This window comes from Anopheles maculipalpis, chromosome 3RL, assembly GCF_943734695.1.
Source record: "Anopheles maculipalpis chromosome 3RL, idAnoMacuDA_375_x, whole genome shotgun sequence".
Lineage (NCBI taxonomy): Eukaryota > Metazoa > Arthropoda > Insecta > Diptera > Culicidae > Anopheles > Anopheles maculipalpis.
This window is the reverse complement of record NC_064872.1, coordinates 44,599,629-44,625,359: the sequence shown is the minus strand read 5'-3', so window position 1 is coordinate 44,625,359 and position 25,731 is coordinate 44,599,629. Positions and strand designations below refer to the sequence as shown.

Below are 25,731 nucleotides of genomic sequence, written 5' to 3'. Positions count from 1 at the left end.
AAATGATTCAGGACCATTCTGCTGCTCTTCCGTTTATTTCGGTAAGATTGAGTCACCCACCATAGATCATTTTCATTTCGATCAATTTGGTGCGATTTCTGACGATGTGTTACAGCGAAGTACAATCAAATGTCCATTTTGTTGCTTTCTCCCCGGAACCCGACAACAGACTGTATGCTGCGGGGTTTCAGTGAAATATGACTCTTTAGCCAAAGGTCCAGAACACCTTCTCCACCACCACCACCATCGTCATCAGGCTTCTGGCATGGATTAAACCACACGATGATAGTCATGTTCTCGTGTGAAGGAGAAAGATAAGACCCACAGCTTTAACCCATTGGCATGACTGTGGTTCCGTTGATGATGATGATTGGCCCCCATTGCTATATATGTGCATCTGATGGTGCGCCGTTGGAATTGGATTCCTTATAAGGACATGATCGTCGTATTCCTTTGGGCAGTAAAACCTTCCTCAAGGCTCTTGTAAAATATGACGTTGATTCTTCTTTGGGTCATGAGATTATTCGTGTGAAGTAATGGAAAATTAGTTCATCAAAATTATACATCAAAAATAAACTTTAAAAAGAAACGTTCACTTTCTCTGCTCCACACACTTGCAGCGCAACAGCTAGATGATGTTTAATTCAACAGCGAATTCATCGAAACCGTGTGCGTTGGTTACACCTCGAATGATTGTGGTTTCAATCCAGTTCCGGCCCACGAGATATGATGGTGTTGTTGGGAGGTATCTCGTACAGGGCGAGTATGCAGTTCTGACTGAATAACGATATCAGTTTTCCTTGTGTTGGCTGGCATTGTCTGTAGGGTTGTATTCAAGCATTTTGTTGGTAAAGGTTTCGTGTGCATGTATGGAGAAGCGCACATAAGGGCTATTAAATGCTTCAACCAACCAATTCATAGTTCTGTGATCTTTTCAAATACTTCGTTTATATTTCTTTGAATTAAAACGCCATCAATATTTTTCCTGTTAATTTAACCATGCATAAGCTATATTTGGGGCGGCAATGAAAATAAACCGAACATATCTAAATCGACGAGTTAATCGATTCTGGCAAGCAAGGAGCAATAAACAAAAATGTTGACACCGCTCTCTGGACGGTCATTCGGCTGGGACCTTAGCTTTGGCTATCGTAACATCATATGCACGCATATATTCAACTCGATCTGAGTCTTATAAATCAGTTGTTTCGTTTTTAGCTGATCTGGAAAACAATTTAAAGCGATACACGTTTCCTGAGCTTTTAGATTTACTTTACCTTACAGCACTTTGTGTGACACCCAATTCCCAACCTTCGTTGTGTTTTTTTAGATCAATTGTAACTCGAACTCTGCGGCTATGTTGTGTTATTTATTATGGATTATGTTCTCTATCAGACGTTTTCGTCTTTCTCGTGCAGCGGAAGCATTAGCCTGCTGCACACAGAATGATAACGTACAAATACTTTGCTCTTCGAATAAGACAGTCATTAAAATCAGTTTATTTTCTTTTAATGCATTTGTTACCAGTTTATTTATCGCTTTGTTTAAGATTTTTAAACAAAAGGAAAAATGAAACGAACAACATTAAGTAGAAGTATAAATTAACGCTTTGTACACGATTTTGAAATATATAAGAAAAAATGGACAAAGTTAAATAACTTGTGATTTAACATTAAACCAACAGATCATTCATACAATAATCCATAACAAAAACAGATAATTAGCTCTATGGAATGTTTGCAGTAATGATGAAAATCGCATTTTATGCGTTAGTCTTTGTTGTGTAGTAGATATGGTTCACACACATGATATGCGGGACACATGCGGTATCCCGACTTATAATTTTAAAAACATAAATTTTTGTGTCTTTTACTGCTATTTACGTTTTTTCTTTGCATTGCGGCAGTGAGCCGGAAAGTTTGAATTAAATTTAAGACTAATTAAAGTTAAATCACAAGGTTTCATTTTTCATCATTATTCTTATTATTATGACTATTTTTATCGTATGTTCTTGATGGAAATTGAAACAACACGGTTTTTGAAATTATCAAACAACACCTTTGTCTTAGCTTTCATTGCAAAAGTATTCTAAAAAAGTCGTATCTTATACTACATACAATATTCATTCTTTTTGAATGTCAACAACCAATCAAACACACTCACACACGTTTCACTTTCACAACACCTTGGAGAGTGTTATTGTCCTAGCCTAGGTGTCATCAACACTTTCTCTACTCTCGATAACACACACACACACACACACACACACACACACACACACACACACGCAATACGAATCGGCAAAGGCAGGATATGGTTCGGTAAGCAAGGTAAAACAACCGAGACTTATAGGGCAATCCAGAAGCAACACGAGGGATGAAATCGTACGGAGACTGCGCTGTACGATGTTTTATCATCTCTAGCGAGCTATATCGTTGCTCATCGTGTTTCATTATAGTATATTCTTTTCTGCATTTTAATTGTTTGTTAGTTTATGAATGTAGCAAAATAGTATTACCGTGTGAAAGTAATGCTGACTTTTGTATTGCATTTGCGACATAATATAAGTATAGCACATAAATTAGCAAATTCAAACATTATGTAGAGTATTTCTTCTTTACCTACATGGTTCACCCATTCTATGTCCTTCTAGTGTACGAATATACTTTTACTACTTGAATCCTTTTTTAAGGCAATTAATTTGTGTATTGTGTACGGCCAGGAACAATGAATGAACATGAAAAGTAATCAAACGAGAGCACGATTGGTGCATACCGACTATGAGAGCGTAACATTCACAGCATCCAGCAAAAGCGGCAGGACCACGAAAGGAACGATTCGTGCCATGCTCTCATACTACAGATCTGGCCAATGCAGCACGTGTGCAGAGCATTCACAAAACAACAAGAGCGGAAACAGTTAGTTATGCTCTCCGGAATGAATCCAGCCAGGGGAAACATAGTGTTGCATTTTGGATTTAAAAATGGGCAGGAATATGGAGCGCTAACGTGGGGAAAATTTGGCCGATTATTGTGGTCTAACTCGCGCCAGCTGCCACTCGGCAAACTCCCGGAAAAGTTACGTCAACCCACCGTCGGTTAAACATCTCGTGCTTCTATACACGGTAGGACACGATTTTGTTGGGTTGGGTTTCGCAGATTCCAACTAGTCTGTGGCCGTTCCAGTCGAGCCTGGTGTTTTGAATCGATCGGTAGCACTGCTGCTGCTGTACCGACAGTTCGTCCAGCATTTTCGCACGGCGGGACATTATCTTTAGTATTCGGTTTTTGTGGTGAAGCATGAATGTGCGTAGCAGTAGTGGTCCCATTAGTCGAATTTAATATCGCCCTGTTACGCCCTTTTCTCTACTGTAACATTCCCATTAGCTAACGGTGTAATTCGTTATCAAATAAGGATAGTTTCATGACTGCCCACTGGCTATGGGATTACGTGTGTGTCAGGGCTGCCAGCTTAGAAAAGGACATGAATGTGAGTGTCAGTGTGTGTGTGTGTGTGTGTTTGTGCTCCGAAAACTGTGCCGCCACACCCGGTTGTGCTTTATGGGTGGTGTGTTTTGTATGTGCCGTTTCGTTACACTACCATCCCATTCCTGACTACGCTCCGTTTCATCAGATTCTTATCAATTATTCAGCAGCATCCTGCTCTCGGAGCAATACAATATTTCTTTGCGTATGCGTTACATGCAACGAGAACCATTACTTGTAGATCGAATGGGCGGAAAGGACAAAATTGCAATTCGTGATGGGTGGACAGTGTATGAAAAATATCTTTCGAAGTGAAACCTTCGACCAGTGTTTAAAAAGTAGCAAATACAAACGTAATCTTGATGAAAGTTTTCCACACATTTTATTCGGTTATAGAAATAAGCTAAGATAATGAGGAAAATTGTAATACAAGTGCTTAAGATTTTTTTTGAAAGATTACTTTACCTTACACCAAAACAAGTCCTTGGATTATCGATAGTTCACATCCTATGAAGTTATGGTACATTCCGTAGAAAGAAGGAGATATACGTTGTTAAATATTGACTAATATTATTAAAAGCGATTCATTTTTTACATTTAAATTCACCACAAACGACCATTCACATCGAGCAACAGATCTAGTATAAACATGTCCTTGGTTTTCATGGTCCCGTCTCATCATGGACGGTGTTTCGATGCTGACCTCTCCCTCCTTCTCTGGGAAAGGTTCCCATGTAAAGTTGACAAGTTTCACCCAACGGCATATGTGACCTAGTTTAGCTTGTTTACTGCTAAAGTTGTACGCGCTGGATGGTAAAATTCTACTGCTCTGTTGCTCCATTGGATTTTCTTTTACTACCTCTACCTACCTGATTATCCTTACAGAAAACAATGTCCCCGTACGTAGAACTTGTAATGAACATCATTAGACTGAAAGGATGCCTGGATGCGAGACCGTGTACCTAACGATGCTGACAGAAACGAGCTGATCTATACTGTTTGTTGGATTTTTTTCTCGCCTCCAATCAAACACTCAGCCAAGCAACATCTGCGCATGAAACGACGAGAGCAAAACGTTCAAAAGAAATATATTTTTAAATCCCTACGGCAAGCAAACAAATCTGAGAAATATTACTCAATGTTGTTATGCTATCATGAATTATTAGTTTCAATATGGTTTGCTTGGTCGCATACCGTTCCGTGCAGTATTACATCAGTTTACCGTAGAAGATGATACATTTAGCGAAGCTTTTGGTTGTAGGGCCATTTATTTATATAGTTCTACCTCAAAAAATGAATTTGATAGTATAATTTTGTTTGTATTTGCTACATTTCCAATGAATGCCGACAAGCTGCTGCTAGTGAGAAATTAAATTTACTTTCTTTTACAAGAAACAAAGATTTATTAACAGAATTGTGATACAAGTGTGTTCTCCCAATAGTAACAGTCCTGCTCGACAGCTGTATTATTCAAGCAATTGAATTATAGAAGACGAGTTTAAAAAAATGTTATGTTAATTGTTGAATATAACAAGTTCATTGTGGTCGTAGATTGTTAAAATAAGATAACCGCCAAACAGTGCGTTTACAACATAAGAAACCAACCAACATTTAACACAGAAACAGCGAAACTCTGCCCATCATCATGTTTTCGTGTTGCCGTTGCGTAAATCCTAAATCACCAAAGCTGAAGGAAAAATCTGCTTCCGGCCGTGGGGATAAGCAATCGGACTCGGACGATTCCCACGAGGAGGAGGAAAAGCCGTCCCAGAAAGAGCAGACCGAGTCGAACGCGAGTGCCTGTAAAATTTCGGCTGTGGACAACCTCTCACAGGATGACGAGGAAATCAAGATAGAAATAATTGAAAGCTCCGATAATCTACAATCGTTCTCGGGCTGCTCAGCGGCAACAACAGCCGTACTGAACGGTGGTTCCTCACCGGAGCCGAAAGACGCAGATAAACATTCAGCCGATACGCAACGGGAGGTTTCACCATCGACGGAGCATTGCAACAGGCACGATGATGAAGGCAATCAATCGAATTCTGTTGATATGGATGAAAAAGTTGTAGAAGACCCTGCTGGTGTTGAGAGTGTTCCGGCCGGTACTGCTACAACTGCTACCACTACTACTACTGGATCAACGTCATCGTCACCGGCTAGCAAAACGCTTTCCAACACGGAAAGAGGCCAAACGGACCAATCGGGACAGTCCTCGGGAGTGGTTACCGAGATTGAAACTAAACTCCCGAACGAGTCCACCGATGCAGATTCGACCGGCGATGCGACCAACACCCCGCAAGAAATACCAACCACCGTTAGTGAGTTGGGAGAGTTACAGCAGCATCTGCCGAATGGAATGGCGGAGGAGAAAAGAGATAAACAGAGCAACGATGATGCAGTGCCGTGTCACAGTCCTCCTACTGCCGACGAAGGTGAAGATGCTGCTGCTGGGCGTGAAAATCTAATCGTACCCGAACCCAAATCGCCTAATCATGTACCATCGCGAAAAAGCTCGAGTGAACTTTTTGCCGCTTTCCCCGGTGACAAGGATTTATCGTCGTCTGCGGTTGAACATACTGGCGTGGAGCAACAAAAGCAACGACAGCAGGAATTGCCAGATGGTAAGGATCAAAGCGTCGGAATAACTGAAATGGAAAAATGACGCCTAATTTGTGGGCACTTTATTGTGCTTGACAGCTCATGCTTATAAGCTAACCGACACAGCCATTAGTTCGTGTTAACGCTGTTCTTTTCAATGTTTGTTGGCTGATCGTTTTTTTTTTTTGTTGTGTCAATGTCGTACACTTTCACTAGCTTTAATTATGACGTTAAGAGTTTCATTTGGTATAATGTCCGTATGGTATCGTACCAAATTAGAGGTAAAAAGGACTTTATACAAAGAGCTTAAGATCGTTGACTGATTTCCTGCTTGAAGTTTTTACACGCTTAAACATTTTGCTACAGCTCGTTTCGCAAAGTATTTCAAAGCATCACTAACATTCTTTGTAAGTCAGGTCAGGAGTAATCACTTGTTGCGTACGACTGAAATATTTCATTTTTCCCAATGGAATTTATTCATTAGATGCTATCATGGATAGGGCAGAAATTTTTTATAATTTATAATTACCGGTAGCATTCTTCCATTTAAAACATTTTTAATCGCAAATTTCCAAGGTACAATGGCTGTGTCGAAAAGCATATAGCTAAGATTTAGGGGACACAGTTTGTATTTAATTGATGGACTGTATTGTAAATTTGGTGTGCTCTTTATTAGATGATGGTGATGGAAAACGAGCTTTAACTGAAAAACCATCGGTCGAAAGCGAAACGGTTGTGCAAGAAGAAAATCAATTACCAGAGGAAGATAAAATCATCGCAGATCATCAATCGCCGGATAAATCCCAGTTCAATGAGGAACAGCCCACACCCAACACTGCCAATGTTCCTCCTGAAGTGGAACCATCTACCGCCAGTACTTTACAGCCATCGTCACCGCCAGTTTCCGACGAAATGGCTAAGCCTGATGACGATAAACAACATTTATCATCCGTAGCATCTAAGATGGAACGCCTTAAAAGTGAACCAAGCAATAGCGAAGAAACAATTGAAGAGACAATCGATGTGAAACGTTTCTTACCCCGTCAGGTTGAAGATAGCAAGAGTGATGACGATAATCCACTCAGTAGCTCTAGCGATGGAGGAGGTAGCACCGATGTTATTACCGTTCCTGTCTTCAACGACGATGGGAATGGGCCGGCGGCTAGCGATGCTAAAGATGGGCAGCACGAATCGCCGTCAAGCGGTGCGGTGAATAAAGTTGTTGATCTACCGGAAGAAGACGGTGGTGGAACGGTATCGCTGACTCCATCGCCACCGGAAGCCGAACCCGTCGTGTCGCCAGATAATGAAAACGACGACTACGAAGAGGAGACGACAACGAATGCCACCAGCCACAACAACAATGATCAGGTTTCAAAAAATTCCAGCGAAGAGCGCGAATCAAACAACGACGATACATCGACACTGTCGGAGTCGGTCCCAAATACAGCAACCAACGGCGGCAGTCCTTCCGGCAACGAGGGTGACAACAGCAGCAGTCGCAAGGAGTCGGTCAACAGTGACGATACCACCATACGGACGCAGGTTTCCTTTCGCGAAAGTTGCCTCTCGCGACGATCATCGTCGAAGTCGTCGATCAAAAAGAAGGTAGCCTATAATGATAGCACGGAGGTGATACCGCCACCAGAGTATCCGCCGCCGGATGATGATGACTCGGTGTTTTCTGACTCTGTTCCACCGAAATTGCCACGCGGTGATATGTGCACACCGTACGCCACTAAACGAGGCTCACTACCGGGCATGATAGCCCTACCGGATTGGTTTGCCGAGGATCGATTGATGATGTTGGTATTCTGTGTTTTTGTCTATTAGATGAACATTTCACTAGTCATTCATTGTTATCTACTCAGTTGGATATATAAATTAACGCCTAGCGTTTTATTTCTTCAACTTGACTTTGGTTTTTGACACATTGTTCATCATGCTGTAGCATGTGTTCCTGTGGTTTTTTTGTTGTATCCTTACAATTGTTTTACTAACAAAATAGTGAAGCTCGTTAAACTGTAGCCCATTGATTCGTATTGTTCGTAATGAGTTTTGTTGTTCGGTTTGCTTCTGTCACATCTGATGCATGCAAATCATATAAAGGCAGCATCATCATCATTATCATCTCATCTATTTATTTAGCAAGGATCATCACACCATACAACATCAAGTGTAATTTGGCTGTTTGCTTTATACAACGCAAGCGCAAATATTTATTTCATTGCACAGTAAACATCATCACTTTTAATATTGTCTTAATAGAAGTACAATTAAACATATTCGCGTTACCGTCTTAGTGTGTTCAGTAGTAGGTGCTGCTTTCTATCTATCGCTTTAAAGATTATTTTGCAATATGAGTCACGGATCATCCGTAATATAATAAAACTACATTTTCAATCATTCATTTCAACATCTCAAGTCAAAAACGTTCGCTCTGTTGTTTGGCGTTGTATCTCTTCTTTAAAGGAAAACCTAAAACTCTTCACGTATTTTTTTCTATCTCGTGCCTCCGGTGTGACACTCTTAGGGAAGAGGGTGGCATTATGGAGCCACCCACTACGCCCATAGGACGCGATGAGCTGGCATTACGCAGGCATCGGTTTTTCTCGGAATTGCTCAATGCTGCCCATGCTGCCGTCGAGCATCGTGTTCGCTTTGATCCGCTGGGACCAGAAATTGCCAAGGTTCCGACGGAGGAGGAATCGGAGGGTATTACACACACACAATAAAAAAAAACGATATTTTCGCTTCTTGTTTGCTATCCATATCATGTTACTTTCCCTTTGCACCCGCTGTCCCCTTTATTTTTGTTTATGTTAATTCTACCTTGCGGGTGCGAATACACTTTTGCTGTCTGATAATACGACGATAATCCACCGATATTTGTGTCATTCTTCTTCGGTTCGTTTTTTGTTTTATAAGATAATTTCGTGGTGCATATGACACACGCGTCTGGTTATAATAGCCTAATTGCCAATCAGCCAACAACAAGTAAATGTGTTTGTTAATCTAGAGAAATGGTCCAGACTGTATTGTTGTGTGATAACTGATAATCAAGCAGGTGTTTTGTTAGATATTATTAGGCACACTTGGGCAACCAATGGACGTTAAGCTGCAGGGAATAGTCAAAACATTCAGGCATGTCAGTTTCACAACCAGCTGCATCAACTATGAACAATTTTCATTTGAACGTTTCCTGTTGGTTTTTTGCAAGTTTTTTGAATATTTGAATGGTATAAAAAAATCACTCTGAAGATGAAGGATAAGAAACTCAACTCTTTTCCCAACTTCCCACCGGACGACCTCATTTTTTAGCTGGTCAGCGTTTTCTTCAATGAATTCGCTGCGATGATGCATTTCATTTTGATTTCATCCGTGGCAAATATTGCAAGCAAACCAGTAGGGCAATAAAATAGACGATCGTCAAGTGCGCTTCATAAACCTGTGTTAGAAGACGCAGGAGGATGTAAGGTAAAAGTTTGAACTCAACCAAGCATTTCTGCCATTCAATTTCTTTGAATCATCGTAATTTCTCACCGAACTAAAGAAAATCAAATCAAATAAATGCTTTATGATGTTTTGGTAATTGTAAACTTTCATAAGATTATAAATCTGCCACTATAACTCTTCCCGCATCATATTTGAGTGTGGTAGATACGTGAGACCGACTTCTCACGTTTCGTATCCGTGTGAGAAGTGTTTATAAAAATTGGAACCAAAAATAGCTCACCGATACATCTCTACGCCAGTACATCATATGTGTTCAAGCAAATGGAGCGTGTGGACAGATTGTAGTTGTTTATGCAAAGTTTAATAACGTTTTTTCATGCTAAACTATGAAATGTAGTCTGTAACATAGAAACAAACACACAAAGTGACGAATGGGACGAGAAAACAATGCCAAAAAGTTTTTTAAACTGCCATCAATTTGTGCAAGATGACGCTAAAAGCAACGTCGCCTCCGTTTACAGTCGTAATGAAGTACAGAAACCGAGTTTTGGCAAAATTATGCCAGGTCAAATGAATGCGACGCGTTGTTCTACTATCGATCCTCTCACTTAGTTACTCTATCATATGCACCGATAAGCGCATTGCTGCTCTCCTGTTCCTTTGCGCTGTTACATCTAATCTCCCATATGCGCATACAGTTCACAGAACATACGCTACATCTACCACCGGGATCCCCATCATTGCTGAGTAGTCGGTGTGCGGCGTCGGATTGCACGATAGCACGGCCGGGAAAACAACGCGCGTGCTTCGCTAAGAGTTGTTGGGTGTTTTAATAGCATTTTAAATTTAGTTCACATTTTGCAGCCATTCCAACACCACCAAAGAACCGCCCGCGCGAGTTGTCGTCCGAAAGAATATCGCTTTCCCTCTCTATCTCTCTCTTCCTGCTTAGAGATCGCAATCCTGCCAAGATTGCCAAGATCAATCCTTCCGTTTCTTGGTCAGTATTTTTCTCCAAAAGCAAAAGATGTGTGCTGCTGCTATCATCCGTGTTTCGACCACACTGACAATGACTTTCCCTCGAGGTGGAAATCCGTGAAAGGTGTGTGAGTAGCTTTTGCACCTTCGGCCTGTCCGGAAAAAAGGGGAAAGGAAAACGTGGGTTTGCGTCACACGGATGTACGTGATGCTGCTGTTGTTTGTGCGCGAATCTCATTCAAACAAACTTTTGGAAAAACGGTTTACCGCGCGGCGTGAATGTTGTTGAAGGTGGAAGTTTGTTTTTAGCAAGCAGCTCCACTTTAGGGGTCCGACCGGGTGTGACCACCGGGTCCGGCAGTAAAACCTTCGTCGGGTTGTGTAGTTGTGTATATGCGGTGCGTTTGGTGGTGTTGAATGGGGCAAACATTGAGCGCCTGTTTTGGGCGAACGTTGATCATACATGATGTGAAGACGTGCTCCAATCCAGGTAAAGTTGTGTTAACCCCGTTAGTCTTTCGTTGGTGAATCGCACGCGATGTTTAGTTTTTGCCAGTAAAGTTGATAATTTAGCAAAAGTTTTGGTTAGAATACAAACACCACAAAGAGACTGTGCGTTAAGGGTATTGCATATGTGACGTAATAGAACTGTACACTTATGCGGTATTTATACTCGTTTGTTCAGCTACGTATGTTATTGATCGTGCATTTATATGGGTGGAAACAAATGATGACTTATCGCGGACAGTGTTGCTTGACCTACAATTTCAAGGGCCAAATTAATCGTGAGATCATGGTCATACTAAAATAAGAATGCAGATCAAAAGTGTAAAAATGGACCAGAATCTGTTAGTTTCCAACTATCCACACACACAAAATTAGAAATTAGGTTTAACCAACGAATGAGTATATTTTTGGAAAGCAGATGATGAAGATGATCATCATGTGGTGGATTCTTTGTGGACAATGTTACTCGTGAACGTTCGTTCAGTTAGTACGTACCTTACAAAAGGGTTTTAATTGCTTCATTCTTACAGTTCGTGGGTTCGTAAAATTCAAATTTTATAAAAACAATTAATGAACACAAAAATTAAGTTCCATTTTCTAAACTATTTTTAAACTTGAAACAAATCACCCATTATAAAAAGTTTTTGAATGCTTATCTTTTGTTATTTTTGTTTTAACAATTCCTTTTTTTTGTTGGACATTGCACTTAACACTACATTTTATTGCACCATATCTCTTCTACAGATTGTGATCCAGACCTCAAACCTTCATCAGCTCGTGAGCTAGAGGGACTAATCGATCGACTAGAACGCATTGTAGATCGGCTAGAACGTACCGTGTCCGCGAGAGAGTTGGAAGAAACGCGACGCATTTTGAAAGACGCGTGTGTTGTCGGAAAGGCAGTGATTCGTTCCAACACCGGTACGAACACGGATTATCGAGCAACATCGGCACGTAGTGTACCCGCCCGCTTTGGCACGACCGAGTGTTCCGATCCGAGTGACGATTTACCGACGGTTCTTCCTTCTACACCGCCACCATCGGCATCGTATTTGCATCAACAAGTGGACAGTTTGGAAAGCAGCCTGTTTCCCGAGTTTGCCAATCAACCGGCAAAGGAACGTCAGCAGCGTGACCTAAGCACTGTAATACAATCCCAAACACCTGATATATTAAACTATACTAATCCATTGACCACCCAAGAGCAAGGCACCGCAGTATTATCATTCTCCTCGCAGCAGCACGGCACCGTAGCACAGCAAGCGAGCAGCAAGATGAGTATTAACGCTTATGAGGATATTATGCTCGGCTCATTCGCCAACTTTATTACGCTTTCGAGTAAAATTGGAGGCGATGTGGCTACCCAGGCCCAGTTTGTGAAGGAAGCGTTTGAGTAAGTATATTCCCCCCTGTTTTGTGTTCGTAATTGGTGATACATGTTTATGACGGTACCCTCTTCCTGCTTCTTCACCCGCGTGTCATTGTAGTGCGCAGTTTGCATTTCTGAAGGTGGCAGCCGCATCAAGCGCTCCGTCCAATACGGATTTACAGAACTTGCTAAAACCTACCTCGGATAAGATTTCGACTATCCAAAGCTTCCGCGAAAAAAATCGCACCTCGCCGTTCTTTAACCATCTGTCCGCGATTAGCGAAAGTATTCCGGCACTTGGATGGGTCTGTGTGGTAAGTAGTAGAAAAAGCCTCCCTAACATAAGTATCAAAATAGCGCAATGCCGCCAAACAGTTGTTGTAACCTTTCTCATTCAGGAAAATCATATTGAAAAACACATTTCTCTTGTGTTTTAAAGCTTTCATTTATACTCATTCAACTCGGTTTCAGTAGCAATACGGCCAGCCCATCCTATATCAATAAAAAACTCGGTTTCAGTTTTAATTAAATTTTATTTAATATGTAAGCTAGGCTTTGGCATTGTCAGCAAGACTTTTAACCAAAGAAGGTGTGGCAATTGATGGAGTAAGCCGTACAGTTTTTGTAACAATTTTTCTTTTTATCATGTAACTTAAAAAAAAGTCAGGCACACATTAGTAGTATGTTGATACGAATTGGTAGCCAAAAGACTTGAAAGGCTGAACTTCGAACCGTTTTGTCATGCAATTAGACCGGCTCATCGTGCAATTTATCAGGAACAATTTCCTTCAACGACCTTATTGTATCGGTTAAAACTATTACAATTTATTACAACCATACACGATACACAAAACACGCTAAAAAAGCGTATATTGATACGCTTGACGCAGCACGTCCGACACCTGTCGCGGTCCGTAGGAGAGAGCCACGATCTCGCGATCTTCGTCCTTAGGGGCCGGCAACCCATTTCATAGTAAACAACATCTGTCCCACTATGCGTTATGGTTTCATCTACTGAGGCGATCTGCAATTCATCGTAGAACGTCTTAGATTCTGTGCCGGTGTTGACAATCCACTATCGGCTGTTGCGAAACCAAGGGATGTTGCCGTTCTTAGCGCTTCTGAGGATGCTGATGTAGGATGATTCTCTGACTACCGATGTTGACGACGACAGCGAGGATGATGGGAGCGATGTCGACGACGGCGATTCTATATCGTGTGATCTAGCTCTAGATCCATCTCTTTATTCGTTTCAATGGTTTTCTGTCGTTTCAACGGTTTTCGAGAACTGTTCGCAGATGCTCATTGCCGTTTATCGTACAAAATATCGCAAACTCCATGATCTTAAATTGCGACCCGTTATCGCTCACCAAAACATTTGGCATCCCAAAACTACTGAATATATTCCGTAAAATCCGAGACTTTTGATTTTGCTTCCATAATTGTAGTCTCTATGATTTGCGACCATTTAGGGAATGAATCGACTACTAACAGGTAATACATTCCGTCTTTCGCTGCCACCCAGCAGTTGCTTCAGTTACTAAACGCGTGTGACTGCCCTACAACGCATCTTCTAACTTTTCTTCTATTTAACGGTCTATACCGGGTAAATAAACAGTCCTACCATTGGATTTTATATTTGATCATTCTTTGTTAATTGCTGAGTTGTTTGCGGCTTAGTTATCCAGTTTTGTAAGTCAATAAACATAATTATGTTTATTTTGAGTTCCAACGAGGACCAATAACTTCACCGTTCAACTTCTTAAAATAAAGTAAATATATCATATCATCTGAACAAACATCTTTGGAAGCAAGTTCTTTACGATGCTAGTAGTTTTGAACTTAGTATTTCCATCTACATACTATCGTAGTACACAAGTACTGTCATTACTTGTATTGCGTTCCACGTCATTTTTATCCTCCCTAGTGTTCCAACTCCTTACTACTTGATAAATAGTCTCAACTCGGAGTCAATAGCCATATTGTTTCATTGTTGAGTTCCTTTTTATCAATCCGCTCCTATTCTGTTAAAGTTAAGTCGATCCTCTCTTCTCCGCTTTCGTTCGGCTCTGGAATAACGCAGGAAGTGTCCTAGGTCCTCTGTTGTTGTTTATAAATCCTTTTGTATTGTTGTACAATTAAAAACGGTATTTATTAATCTAAAATAAGATGAGTACAATTAGTACATAATGAGTTAAAATCGATACCACACTAAATACCGCCGTCGTTCGGGCAGGTCAGGAGCGAAAAGAGAAAAGATAAAAACTCCTTCGTTGACAACCACTATCAACACGAGAGTGCTATTCTCTTCACTGGTCGATCGGGTGCACACGAGTTGAACCCTAACATATCCTTCCTCCTAATTGCTTCCTTTACCATGCTCACGATCTTATAATATTTCACACTATCTGCCACATTTATTAATTGCTTTTCATTCTTCATCTTAACTTTCCAATTTCATTTACAGGCGCCAACGCCCGGTCCGTACGTGAAAGAAATGAACGACGCCGGCCAGTTCTACACGAACCGTGTGCTTAAGGATTGGAAAGAAAAGGACAGCACCCACGTCGAATGGGCCCGTGCATGGATCCAAACGTTGACGGAACTGCAACAGTATATAAAGCAACATCACACGACGGGATTGGTGTGGTCTGGCAAGGAAAAGCCCACTGTTGGCGGAGCCTCAGTTCCTCCACCTCCACCACCCGGTGGTCTACCGCCACCACCGCCAATGATGCCGTTAGGAGACCTTTCAGCCGGGGCCGGTGCTGGGGACGATCGAAGCGCACTGTTTGCCCAGATCAATCAGGGCGCCGACATTACGAAGGGTACGAAGAAAAAATCACCGGCTGAATCACCGAATTAAACGAATTTCTTTTTGTAGGCTTGAAAAAGGTAACGGCAGACATGCAGACACACAAAAACCCTGGCCTACGTTCGGGTCCCGCACCGTACAAGGCACCGGCAGGCGTGACCAACGGTACGAAATCAGTCGCACCGCCAGCAGTGGCCAAACCGCCAACTTTTACTCGCGATGGCAAGAAATGGCTGATTGAGTATCAGAAAAACAATCCCGAGCTCGTGGTGGAAAACGCCGAGATGAATAATGTGGTGTACATGTTCCGCTGCGAGGGTTCGACGCTACAGATCAAGGGCAAAATTAACAGCGTTGTGATGGATTCGTGCAAAAAGTGTTCGCTCGTATTCGACTCGCTCGTAGCATCCGCCGAGTTTGTCAACTGCCAGAGCGTGCAGATGCAGGTGAGTTGGAGAATCTTTTGATTGAAGGCTAACGTTGGATGAATCTTATCCGACCGTATCTTTTGAGCAGGTCCTCGGTAAGGTACCAACGATTTCGATTGACAAGACTGATGGCTGCCAGATGTACCTATCGGCAGATTCGCTTGACGTTGAGATTGTTAGTTCGAAATCGTCTGAAATGAACGTGATGATTCCGAAGGGCAGCAGTGGAGACTATGTAAGTACAGTTGCTGCTGCGCTCCAACTACGAATCTAATCTCTCTATCGCCTTCCACAGACCGAGCAACCGATTCCGGAGCAATTCAAAACAGTGGTGAAGGGCAGCTCGCTAAACACAACTTGCGTGGAAAGTCTTGGTTAAAGATAACGCCCAATTAAAACGCGTCCGTTCTGCAATAGGAACCACCGATAAAGGGGTGTGAACCGATTTTTGCTGTGAGATTTTGTGCGTGAAATTTGTTTTATAATTTTTATTGCAAGAGTAATGATACATTTTCCCAGTTGTCTTCTTCATCATCAAAGTTGGGAAATCAAAATGGCATTAAAATGTAATTGGCAAAACAGTATCTAGAAATTACGTCATACAAAAGCGAACAAAAAGTGTACACCCCCAATCATCTAACTATTTTAAACTGGTACAGTGAAGTAATGTTCACGACCAAATGATCGAGATAGTAGCAGTAGTAGTAGTAGGAATGGACACCGGAGAATAATAACGTTTTGTATAGGAACAGTGACAAGTAAGCCTCTGCAAATTGTGACTGGATCCAACCGATTCTCCCACCCAACCGAACCCCCGACGTTTTAATTCTTATTGCGTGTGGTCCCTCTTTCATCATAAGAATATATCTTTCCTCCTTCCTTTTCTAAGTCAAGAGAGGTGTGCGATTCGTATCTTTTTTTCGTACTTCAATCAGCAGGATCCTCCTGTTTCTTGTTTACATTTTTTTTAAATATCGCGACGAAACAAAGATGTGTAAAAATTAAATTGCTTCCTTTATTCATAGAGTTAATTAAACGAAAATTTGACAGATGCATTTCACACAATTTATATCATAAAAGCATGAATGAATCAATCACATTTGCTAATGAATTAATTACGATAGTCTGACCCAAAACGGAACAATACACGCAATTCATTCGAGAGGAACTATGATGTCCATCGTTCATAAAGTTATTGGAAACCAGCAAAGTCAACCTAAATAAAGAAATGTAGCTATTCAAGGCTAAAAGAAAAGAAGGTGTTACATGCCGAGGATTTTTTCCGATTCGTCGTGTGTCCGAAATTTCCATGTGAGTCCATGTGGACAGCGTGATAAAACTTAGTGGACTGAGCCTTCTCAGTCCACCCCCGTTTAAAGCCTGATGAACCTAAATTCGCTGCACAATAGTGAGCGTATAAGAGGCTTCTTCAGTATTTTCCCCACAAACGGGGCCAAAAATCCTTCGGAAGTGTCCATGTCACAGTGCGATTCGTTCGATACTATGGCAAGCTTTTGCTTATAAGAGAACATAGTCCCTATAATATATATTCTGGCTCCTCTCCAGAAGGGAGAATATGCTGTAAAAGCGAACTATACCGACTGGGAGTGTAAACTACTGTTTTTTGGTACTTACGAAAGAGTCTGGAAAGGCACTACAAGCACGTTATTATTGTCACTCAGTACCATCGAGAAAAATCGAGTTTTTGGGTGTTAATCGGGTGTCTCTTCTAGCATTTAATATCGCTGTTTGGTTGAATACAGGATGGCCTATTCAAACGGAAAAACCGGGAATCAGCCGTAAATTTGTTTCGACCAGAAAAAAACCGAGTAAATTTTACTCTATGTTTTTGGAACAGCTCGGTGGTGTAGGCGACTTTTGATTTTTTCACCAGAACACTTTGATTTTTTTTTTTTTTTGTAAGAACGATAATATTTTTTTATCAAAACATGTTAACTATATTTTTTAGAGTTGCCGTTGGCATTTATAAACAGCCGTCAATAGTTTTGCCATGCTTTTCCCATTTTTTTTTTTACAATTTTTAGGCCCTATAGCATTCCATTTCCAATCGCTTGATAATAGTAACGTGGCGTAAGGCTATCCTTTTTTTAATAGTTGTATATAAAGTGAATTTAAGGTAGAAAGGTGTATTTAAAGGTGGATGAAAAAATTATCATGATTATCCATCCGCTAGGCCAAGAAAATCGCCCTCATAATCAAGTGATTGGTGATTTTAACGTGCCCGGATTTCCGTTTGAGTCACTGTATGTACTTTCATTTTCAAAAGAAACTTTGTACGAAAGTTTGCAAACGTGATTTTCGCTCCGGTCTTTTTGAGAGCAACTCCCTCTTTAGAGCAACACCCTCTGGAATCTGGTACACAAGGTAGTAGGCGTATAGGCACGTTTTTGTGTATAGCGTTTTAGTCAACCTGTAAGAAGCATTTTTGTACTATATTTTTGGTAAGTCATTTGTCGTCTGCATTTCTTTATATATCTCAAACTGTAGAGTATCGTTAATACTGGCTTTACGTTTTATGTTTTGACGAATATATACGCAAACAGTCTTGTCGGCACAAAGAACTGTCGGTACATACAACTGTCGCCGCACGAACTGCGAACGGAAGAATCGTCATTCCTAATATTACTGTGCAGGACTAGTTCATTTAGTAGAAAAATTGGAACGAATCGAACGGTTCAGATTCAGTTTGACCATGGCTAATCAGCTCGTTGTATCGCTAGTCCATTTACCCATATACCAATTGCATTTAGTGATCAATTAAAAGAAAATATTGATTGATTGATTGAATGTTGGTGGTATAACAGGCTGGCTGATAAGTCCCCGGTCTAACAAAGAAAAACACATTTTTTTTTCAAAATTCGTTTTTATTATTCAACATAGTTCCCTTCAAGAGCGATACAACGATTATAACGACCTTAAAATTTTTTTGATACCATTTTGGTAGTACTCCTTCGGTTTTGCCTCAAAATAGGCCTCAGTTTCGGCGACCACCTCTTCATTGCAGCCAAATTTTTTCCCTGCGAGCATCCTTTTGAGGTCTGAGAACAAGAAAAAGTCGCTGGGGGCCAGATCTGGAGAATACGGTGGGTGGGGAAGCAATTCGAAGCCCAATTCATGAATTTTTGCAATCGTTCTCAATGACTTGTGGCATGGTGCGTTGCTTGGTGGAACAACACTTTTTTTCTTCTTCGTTCTTTTTTCGTTCGCCAAGCAACCAAAAGTTGCTTGACAAAAGACGCTCTGTCTCACAAACTAATTGACATACAGAAGTCAAATTTTGACATGAATCATTTGAAGGTTGGTGCTATATAAAAATAATATGCATTTAATACTACCGGTGCATTATATGTGTCAGACCGGGGACTTATCAGCCAACCTGTTAGGTGACAACAGCGCCGGTCTTCCAACGGCAAGATCGGAGTTCAAATCCCATCCGGACCGTCCCCCCGTAGTGAGGACTGACTGCCCAACTACGTGGTATCCAGCAGTCTAGTAAGCCATTTAATGGCCGGTGTGAACTGAAAGGTTATTGAACCAAGAAACAGAAGGAGATAAATAAAACTGCTGAATTGTACTATTCCATTCATTCCCATATTGATCAGTTTTTTTTTTAAAGAATAAAAAGGTGTCAACATTGAAACATCCATTAGCAAATCCAACGGTGGGCAAATCCAGCTGCTTCGTAACAGGAAAACTGACTGGCCCTGTGTTAGACACCTTGCAGTAATAGCACGTTGTAAGGAATCGTACTCGGGGGTCCATTTTGTTCGTACATTCCTCGAAAGTTGCCAGAGAAAGACGGATGTGGTTTACACACGTGAAACTAATTTCAAGTCAATCGGATTCTTAGAGCCGAAGAAAGTAGCAACCAAAATCGGTTTGTTTACTGCCGAAGGCACTTGCCTGGAATAGGACTAAAATGTTGTATGATAAAGTACTACTTTCACTTTAAAGTATCTCGCAAGTTTATTTGCAACCGAGAAACGAAGTGCATGAACCGCGTAAACCGGAAAAAATGGGTAAAAACTGTGAAATAACGGGAAGCTACAATCCTGGTTTGAGTGGAGTGGACCTGTGAATAGTTCGTATAAAGACTTTGACTTGACTTGACTGGCCCTGTGTTAGACACCTTGCAGTAATAGCACGTTGTAAGGAATCGTACTCGGGGGTCCATTTTGTTCGTACATTCCTCGAAAGTTGCCAGAGAAAGACGGATGTGGTTTACACACGTGAAACTAATTTCAAGTCAATCGGATTCTTAGAGCCGAAGAAAGTAGCAACCAAAATCGGTTTGTTTACTGCCGAAGGCACTTGCCTGGAATAGGACTAAAATGTTGTATGATAAAGTACTACTTTCACTTTAAAGTATCTCGCAAGTTTATTTGCAACCGAGAAACGAAGTGCATGAACCGCGTAAACCGGAAAAAATGGGTAAAAACTGTGAAATAACGGGAAGCTACAATCCTGGTTTGAGTGGAGTGGACCTGTGAATAGTTCGTATAAAGACTTTGACTTCATTTACCATTTATGGAACCAGTTGTGTGCGATCTGTGCCTTTCTTCTTACATTGAGGACGACGCTAAGATGCTGGCGCTCTCATCAATGTCACCTTTCCTTAAAAAAAACATCATTTTAATAATTTTGTGTGTTTGTTTTTATTTGTCTACTTTGTTCAGATAGAATGAAATGATGCACCTCGTAAGCTGAACGGAAATGGGGATGTTTGTTGTTGTTCGATCGGTAGATCGGTTCCATGAAACGAAATTCAGTCGTGCTACTAGTGCTATCCCCCCAGTGGCTCAATTCAAACGTTTTAACACATGGCTAGTTTTTTTCTTCTTCTAAAACTTCGGAAAAAATCGTTTAGCCTATCGACGGAATTATTTTTAAGAAAAGAGTCAATTAAAATGTCGTAACACACAAGAGACCAATCCGACAGTGTGCATCGAGATTGTGAGAGAAGCAAAGGAAAAAGCAGGGGTCGTCGCCCAAACGTTTTAATCCTTGTGCTGATGTGGCTCTTTCTCCTTGATAATAGAAAAGTCCAACCGCATCCAAACGATGACAAACACAAACAGCACATACAGGAAGCCGACCACCAGCAAAGGTTCCTGCAGCATCATAACGCGCGAGAAGTTGTACTTCAGGTTAAAATCGTTAATGTGATTTTCGACCAAATTGCGCTTGCTGAAAGAAATCACCGGCCGTCCGAAAGTGTCTAGGTACGTGTAGTGCAGCGTGTCCGGGTGTCGCAAAATCGAGTACGGTGCGATCAGCTTGATGTTGTTCGATCCTTCGGGAAGTATGATCTTGGTCACGACTTCATCGATCACCATATCGTCAAAGATGTGATCGATTACACGCATCTTGAGCAAGAAATTATCACCGTTCTGGAATAGATACTCGAAGCTTGGCACATTGTAGCCCAGAGTGTAGTGTGTGCGCCAACCACCGAACAGTGGGAAACGTGGGCGCAGATCCAGCTCGACCGCATCTTTCAGCGTGCGGAGAGCCGAGGTAGAAATGTTGCCGTTTGTGTCACGGTAGTAAACACCGGTAGCGGAAGCAGGTAGCAACGTTTTGTAGGACTTTACACTGGGTTGATTAGAGCGAGCATCCTTCTGGTAGTCGTAGCGCGAAAATGCTCCCTTAAGTGTCGCGCCCGAGTGGACGATATCGATCGTTTCTTCCACGGCAATGTTACCCCAGTGCGATACCTCAATCGTGCGCTCCAACCGAGTTACGGTAAGGAATGGCGTGAAGTTTTCGAAGTGAATTGTCATGGGCTCGTGAGAGAAGGCTGAAATGCATAACAACAAGGAAACAAATCAAGAGTCAAGCACAATAATCCAAACCGTACCGTTGCTGGATGCGGTCATGAAATCCCAAGTCATACCTGCCACGTTATCGTACGGTCCGTACGTGATTGTGCTGTCCGCTTGTGTGCTCGGCTTGAACTGGGTGTAACTTTCCACATTGCGAGAGCTCAGATGTACCGTCGTTTTCTGCGTTACCGTCGGATATGGGGAGTACACGTAAACATTGCCAAAGTACTGTACCAGCTGCCGCTCGCTTTGACCGATGGATGAAGGGAACGGTTTTAGAGATTTCGTGAACACGGTCTCGATGTACACGACCGGGTTCGATGCACCGGCCGGTAGTGTCATGCTGAACGTCACTCCCTTGGGGGTCGTGGTTTCCGTAAGCTTCAGCTCCTTCTTCGATGAATCCTTCGCCGAAATAAAGGCCAACCGTTCGCGATCTGCTTCCGGCACCAGGAAGAGATAGGTATCGATGGGCTTTTTCGACTTGTGTTCCAGCGTGATTTTATAGGAAATTTTCACCAATTGCGAAGTCAAATCTATTGTACGATCGACAGCTCTGTTTTCTATTTCCATGTCGATTGCCGCTTGGACCGAGGCACCGGAAAGCGCGGCCACGATGCAGCACAGGAAAAGCATTGCTTTTACCATCTTTCCCAACGAAACTGTATGTTTCCAAGGCTTAAAAATTCTATCCGGCCTAGAGCGCGACGTGCTACGGTGTCTTTCCCAAGTTTATCAATTTTGTGTGTTCTTCTCAGCCGCGAATGCGCGTGGACGTTTACGGGGTACACCTCAATACTGCAGATTGGATTAAGCAGCCGACGTTGAAACGTTTTCAAACCAGATCGAAAACAGCGTCTGTGGGACACGCAAACCAAAAGCTGATGTCTGTCAAACATGACGTGTTTTTCTTTGACGTAATTTAGCCGCTTGATGTTGCCAAGTTGGCCACAAATAAATATGCAACTGCACACAAACAAATGTTACGATAGGAAGCAAGATTCTACATTATACATATTTACTACCTTTCATCGATTTTCATGGAGTTAAGATGAGAGGTTTCGCAGTATGCTGTTTGAATTGCAGTTAACCTTAATATTCACGATCAACATTTTACAACTCTGGCGTAGAGAAACCTTCACTTTGGTGTTGGTGCGCTGCTTACGCAGCTCCATTTGCTGGTATTGAATCACCAACTAATAGTTTATCATTCACGAATATTATTTATTTGCTACGTTTTGATTATTATAATTAGATGCACACTGCAGTCCATTAATTCCATAATATACAATTCTATATCGTCACACCTACACGATAAAACACAGTTCAATTTAAATCTTTTCGTTTATTACGTTCTTTTTCAAAGAAAGAAATACAATACCATGCTGCTCATTCATTCGCAAAATGAACAAGCCACCCGCCAAAAATTATCCACACCGGACAACACACACCATCGGCAATTATCTTCACCTTTAGCGGGCAGAAACCGAAACCTGCCAGACACGGATGATGTTGTCGGAATAACCGGCGTACAGAGTCTGTCCGTCCGTTGACCAGGCCAGCGACAGACACTGTGGCGGATCTCCGTTCTTGGCTGGCTTCAGCTCCTCAACCATCGTCTTGGAGGCAAGATCCCAGATCTTGATCGATGGTCCGTAGGCAACGCACAGCCAGTAGCGGTTGGGCGAGAAGCACAGTGCGTTAATGACTTCGTTGTGCTCCAGAGTGTGCAGATGCTTGCCATCGTTCAGATCCCATAGGAAGGCGCGGCAATCCTTGCCACCCGATGTACACAGTGAGCCGTCCGGTGAAACGGACACCGAGTTCAGGTAGCCATTGTGTCCGAGATGGTCAATCTTTAGCTTGCAGTTAGCCAGATTCCATACCTTCACCACACGATCCCAACCGGCCGACACGATGATTGGGTTGGTGTGGTTCGGCGAGAAGCGAACGCACGACACCCAATCGGAGTGTCCATCTTCCTGGATGGTGTACTTACACTCGGCCAGAGTGTTCCACAGCTTAATCGTCTTGTCGCGGGATCCCGACACAATCTGACGATTGTCTACCGAGAATGCAACCGAAAGAACGTCCTGCAATGTTTAAAAGTTTATACAATGAGTAAACTGCACTATATTAATAAATAGATCGCACTGTATGACGTCGATAGAAAATGCGATCGCTAGAAACAATTTTTCCATCCATACATGAAATTGTGTTTGTATGTCTCTCAACAGAGCTTGCCCCGTTTCTACCACATATCGACAGGAACTGGAAAGGATTGCTCCATCGGGAGGAAGTTTACTCTTGCACGCTCTATATCAATAGAAGAACGCCATACAATTCATGGATCTGTTTTAGAATTGCATGGAGCTGGGATGTGCGAAGCTGATTCAATATGGTGACACAGCCCTGGGAACAAAATCTCACTCCTCACAGCGAGCACGTCTCACTATAATGAGATTTTGTTCCCAAGGAGTGCACCGGAATAGAAGAGGTGGTTTCTGATAGCAGATCGCATTTTCTTCGATTGATTATTCAACCCAAAGAGGGAACCCCCTTAACAATTAAACAATAGCTATTCAAAAATTTAGTTGAAGCTTTTACGCATAGCTGTTTCTTGTACATTACATTCCCATGTAACTAGACAGTAAACGGCATTTGTGTTTGTCATCGATCAAATGCCGACTGTTTAGATTTTACATGACTGAGAATGTGAACATCTCACCAAAGTCACAAACAAATTCCTCGAGCCCCTCACCGTATGGATGTGGTTATACGCCTCGGATCATCAGGATCTGCTATTTACTCACAAACGGTAGTAGCACGATATAATTCTTCTGCCACGCATTGGCGCTTTTTAACTGACTTTTTGTCATTTCTTCTGCCACGCATTGGCGCTTTAAACTTTTACGGTCGTTTAGGTCTATTTTCTGCCTCGCGTAGCCTCAATAATGAATTTTGTATACCACAGCCCAACCATTTGTGAGAAACTCTCAAACGTTCGCTGGATTGATCATGGCAGATGTTTATCGAATTTCTCCACAAAACGTACCAATACGTAATGTGAGCATTTTTACTCGTCATTACGTATCGGTTCAAGGGCTCTCTTAGTGATGATACAGTAAGATCACGATTAGCACTGTTCGCGGTAGAGCACGAGTGTGTAGTTGCCATTGCCTGCCCTTTGCAAGCCAAATTCAGTAACATAATTGTCAAACCTTGGTATGGTCTTCGAAACGGCGGGTCGATTGACCTGCGGCCAAATCCCACAGTCGAAGGGTTTTGTCCCACGATCCAGACAGGGCATAGTTGCCGTCCGACGACAGCACAACATCCGAAATGAAATGCGAGTGTCCGTACAGACGCTTTTGCGGGATGCCGTAGCTCAACTCATCGCGAGTCAATTTCCATACGATCAGAGTTTTGTCTGAAATGGACCAGAAAAAAGTTAGGTTAGAAATCCAAGATTCATTCAGTCAGAAGGTAAAAAATACATAAAACAACGTGGAAACGATGCTCAATTAGAAAAATGGAAAAACAATGCGGCTATCCTGTTCGATTTTAGAAACGGCCAAACGAACATCAAACACCCAACAAAGCTACACCATCCCATGCCGCGTTGAGGAACCGATTGTTCAGTTTGAGGTTACGATCACACTCCATGCAACACACTTACCGCGAGACGAGGACAAAATCATGTCCGGGTATTTCGGATTGGTGGCAATCTGCGTAACCCATCCCGAGTGGCCAAGAAGCTGGCCGCGCAGCTGCAACGTTTCAGTCATTTTAAGTTCGCTTCACTTTTTATACACACTTTGCCAAGCGGATAAATCTCGCAACCAGCAAAATTCACGTGCGGCTCGCTCAAAAGATGGCGATGAAAAGAACGTACGACGGTGTATGGCGCATGACAAGGATGACAGCAGCAACATTGAAACGTCATTTTCATCAGACGTTAGGCACTACGTACGCTTCCATGAACAATTTCCCATCAATGTACCAAAATCTCTGCAATCATTTTTATTCACGACAACAAAATTTAACAAAATGAATGTTTTCACAAAAAAAGGATCCATGGTATATTCAACACATTTAGTTACACTTATTTCGTTTTCAGATCATTTTCAAATTAAAAGAGAAATGTTCAAAAAGAAGATGGGTTCATACTATGCGCTCGCATTTAAATGTTATATTTCCTTTCTGAAACCGGATGTTAAGAAAACGATGGACATAGTTTAAAAAT

At 41.9% G+C, this 25,731-nt stretch overlaps 3 protein-coding genes across 5 annotated transcripts in view; 1 reads left to right on the top strand and 2 right to left on the bottom strand.

Annotated features, from left to right (window-relative positions):
* The window catches only part of LOC126564322 (adenylyl cyclase-associated protein 2), a 195,419-nt gene extending 179,393 nt beyond the window's left edge, over positions 1–16,026 (top strand). The window contains exons 1-9 of one of the 3 annotated variants that reach the window (XM_050221327.1): positions 5,124–6,109; positions 6,763–7,891; positions 8,620–8,801; positions 11,772–12,420; positions 12,515–12,710; positions 14,864–15,224; positions 15,281–15,657; positions 15,728–15,874; positions 15,935–16,026. In XM_050221327.1, the coding sequence (XP_050077284.1) occupies positions 5,131–6,109; positions 6,763–7,891; positions 8,620–8,801; positions 11,772–12,420; positions 12,515–12,710; positions 14,864–15,224; positions 15,281–15,657; positions 15,728–15,874; positions 15,935–16,018 (4,104 nt within the window). In that variant the 5' untranslated portion in view covers positions 5,124–5,130 and the 3' untranslated portion in view covers positions 16,019–16,026. Of the gene's footprint in view, positions 1–5,123; positions 6,110–6,762; positions 7,892–8,619; positions 8,802–10,905; positions 11,011–11,771; positions 12,421–12,514; positions 12,711–14,863; positions 15,225–15,280; positions 15,658–15,727; positions 15,875–15,934 lie in introns of those variants that run through there. The other 2 variants (XM_050221325.1, XM_050221326.1) reach the window with 2 other exon arrangements.
* The window catches only part of LOC126564660 (dolichyl-diphosphooligosaccharide--protein glycosyltransferase subunit 1), a 378,005-nt gene extending 355,871 nt beyond the window's left edge, over positions 1–22,134 (bottom strand). Inside the window, exons 1-2 of the mRNA XM_050221747.1 lie at positions 21,557–22,134; positions 20,655–21,460 (exon numbers count right to left, since the gene is read on the bottom strand). Of these exons, the coding sequence (XP_050077704.1) occupies positions 20,658–21,460; positions 21,557–22,133 (1,380 nt within the window). The 5' untranslated portion in view covers position 22,134 and the 3' untranslated portion in view covers positions 20,655–20,657. The remainder of the gene's footprint in view (positions 1–20,654; positions 21,461–21,556) is intronic.
* Positions 22,135–22,937: 803 nt separating this feature from the next.
* Positions 22,938–25,382, bottom strand: LOC126565090 (guanine nucleotide-binding protein subunit beta-like protein). Its single transcript, XM_050222229.1, has 3 exons — positions 25,165–25,382; positions 24,707–24,915; positions 22,938–23,578 (listed from the first exon to the last, which is right to left on the bottom strand). Exons 1-3 carry the CDS (start codon positions 25,271–25,273, stop codon positions 22,958–22,960), a joined length of 939 nt encoding a protein of 312 aa, XP_050078186.1. The 5' UTR covers positions 25,274–25,382; the 3' UTR covers positions 22,938–22,957.
* Between the last annotated feature and the right edge of the window lie 349 nt (positions 25,383–25,731).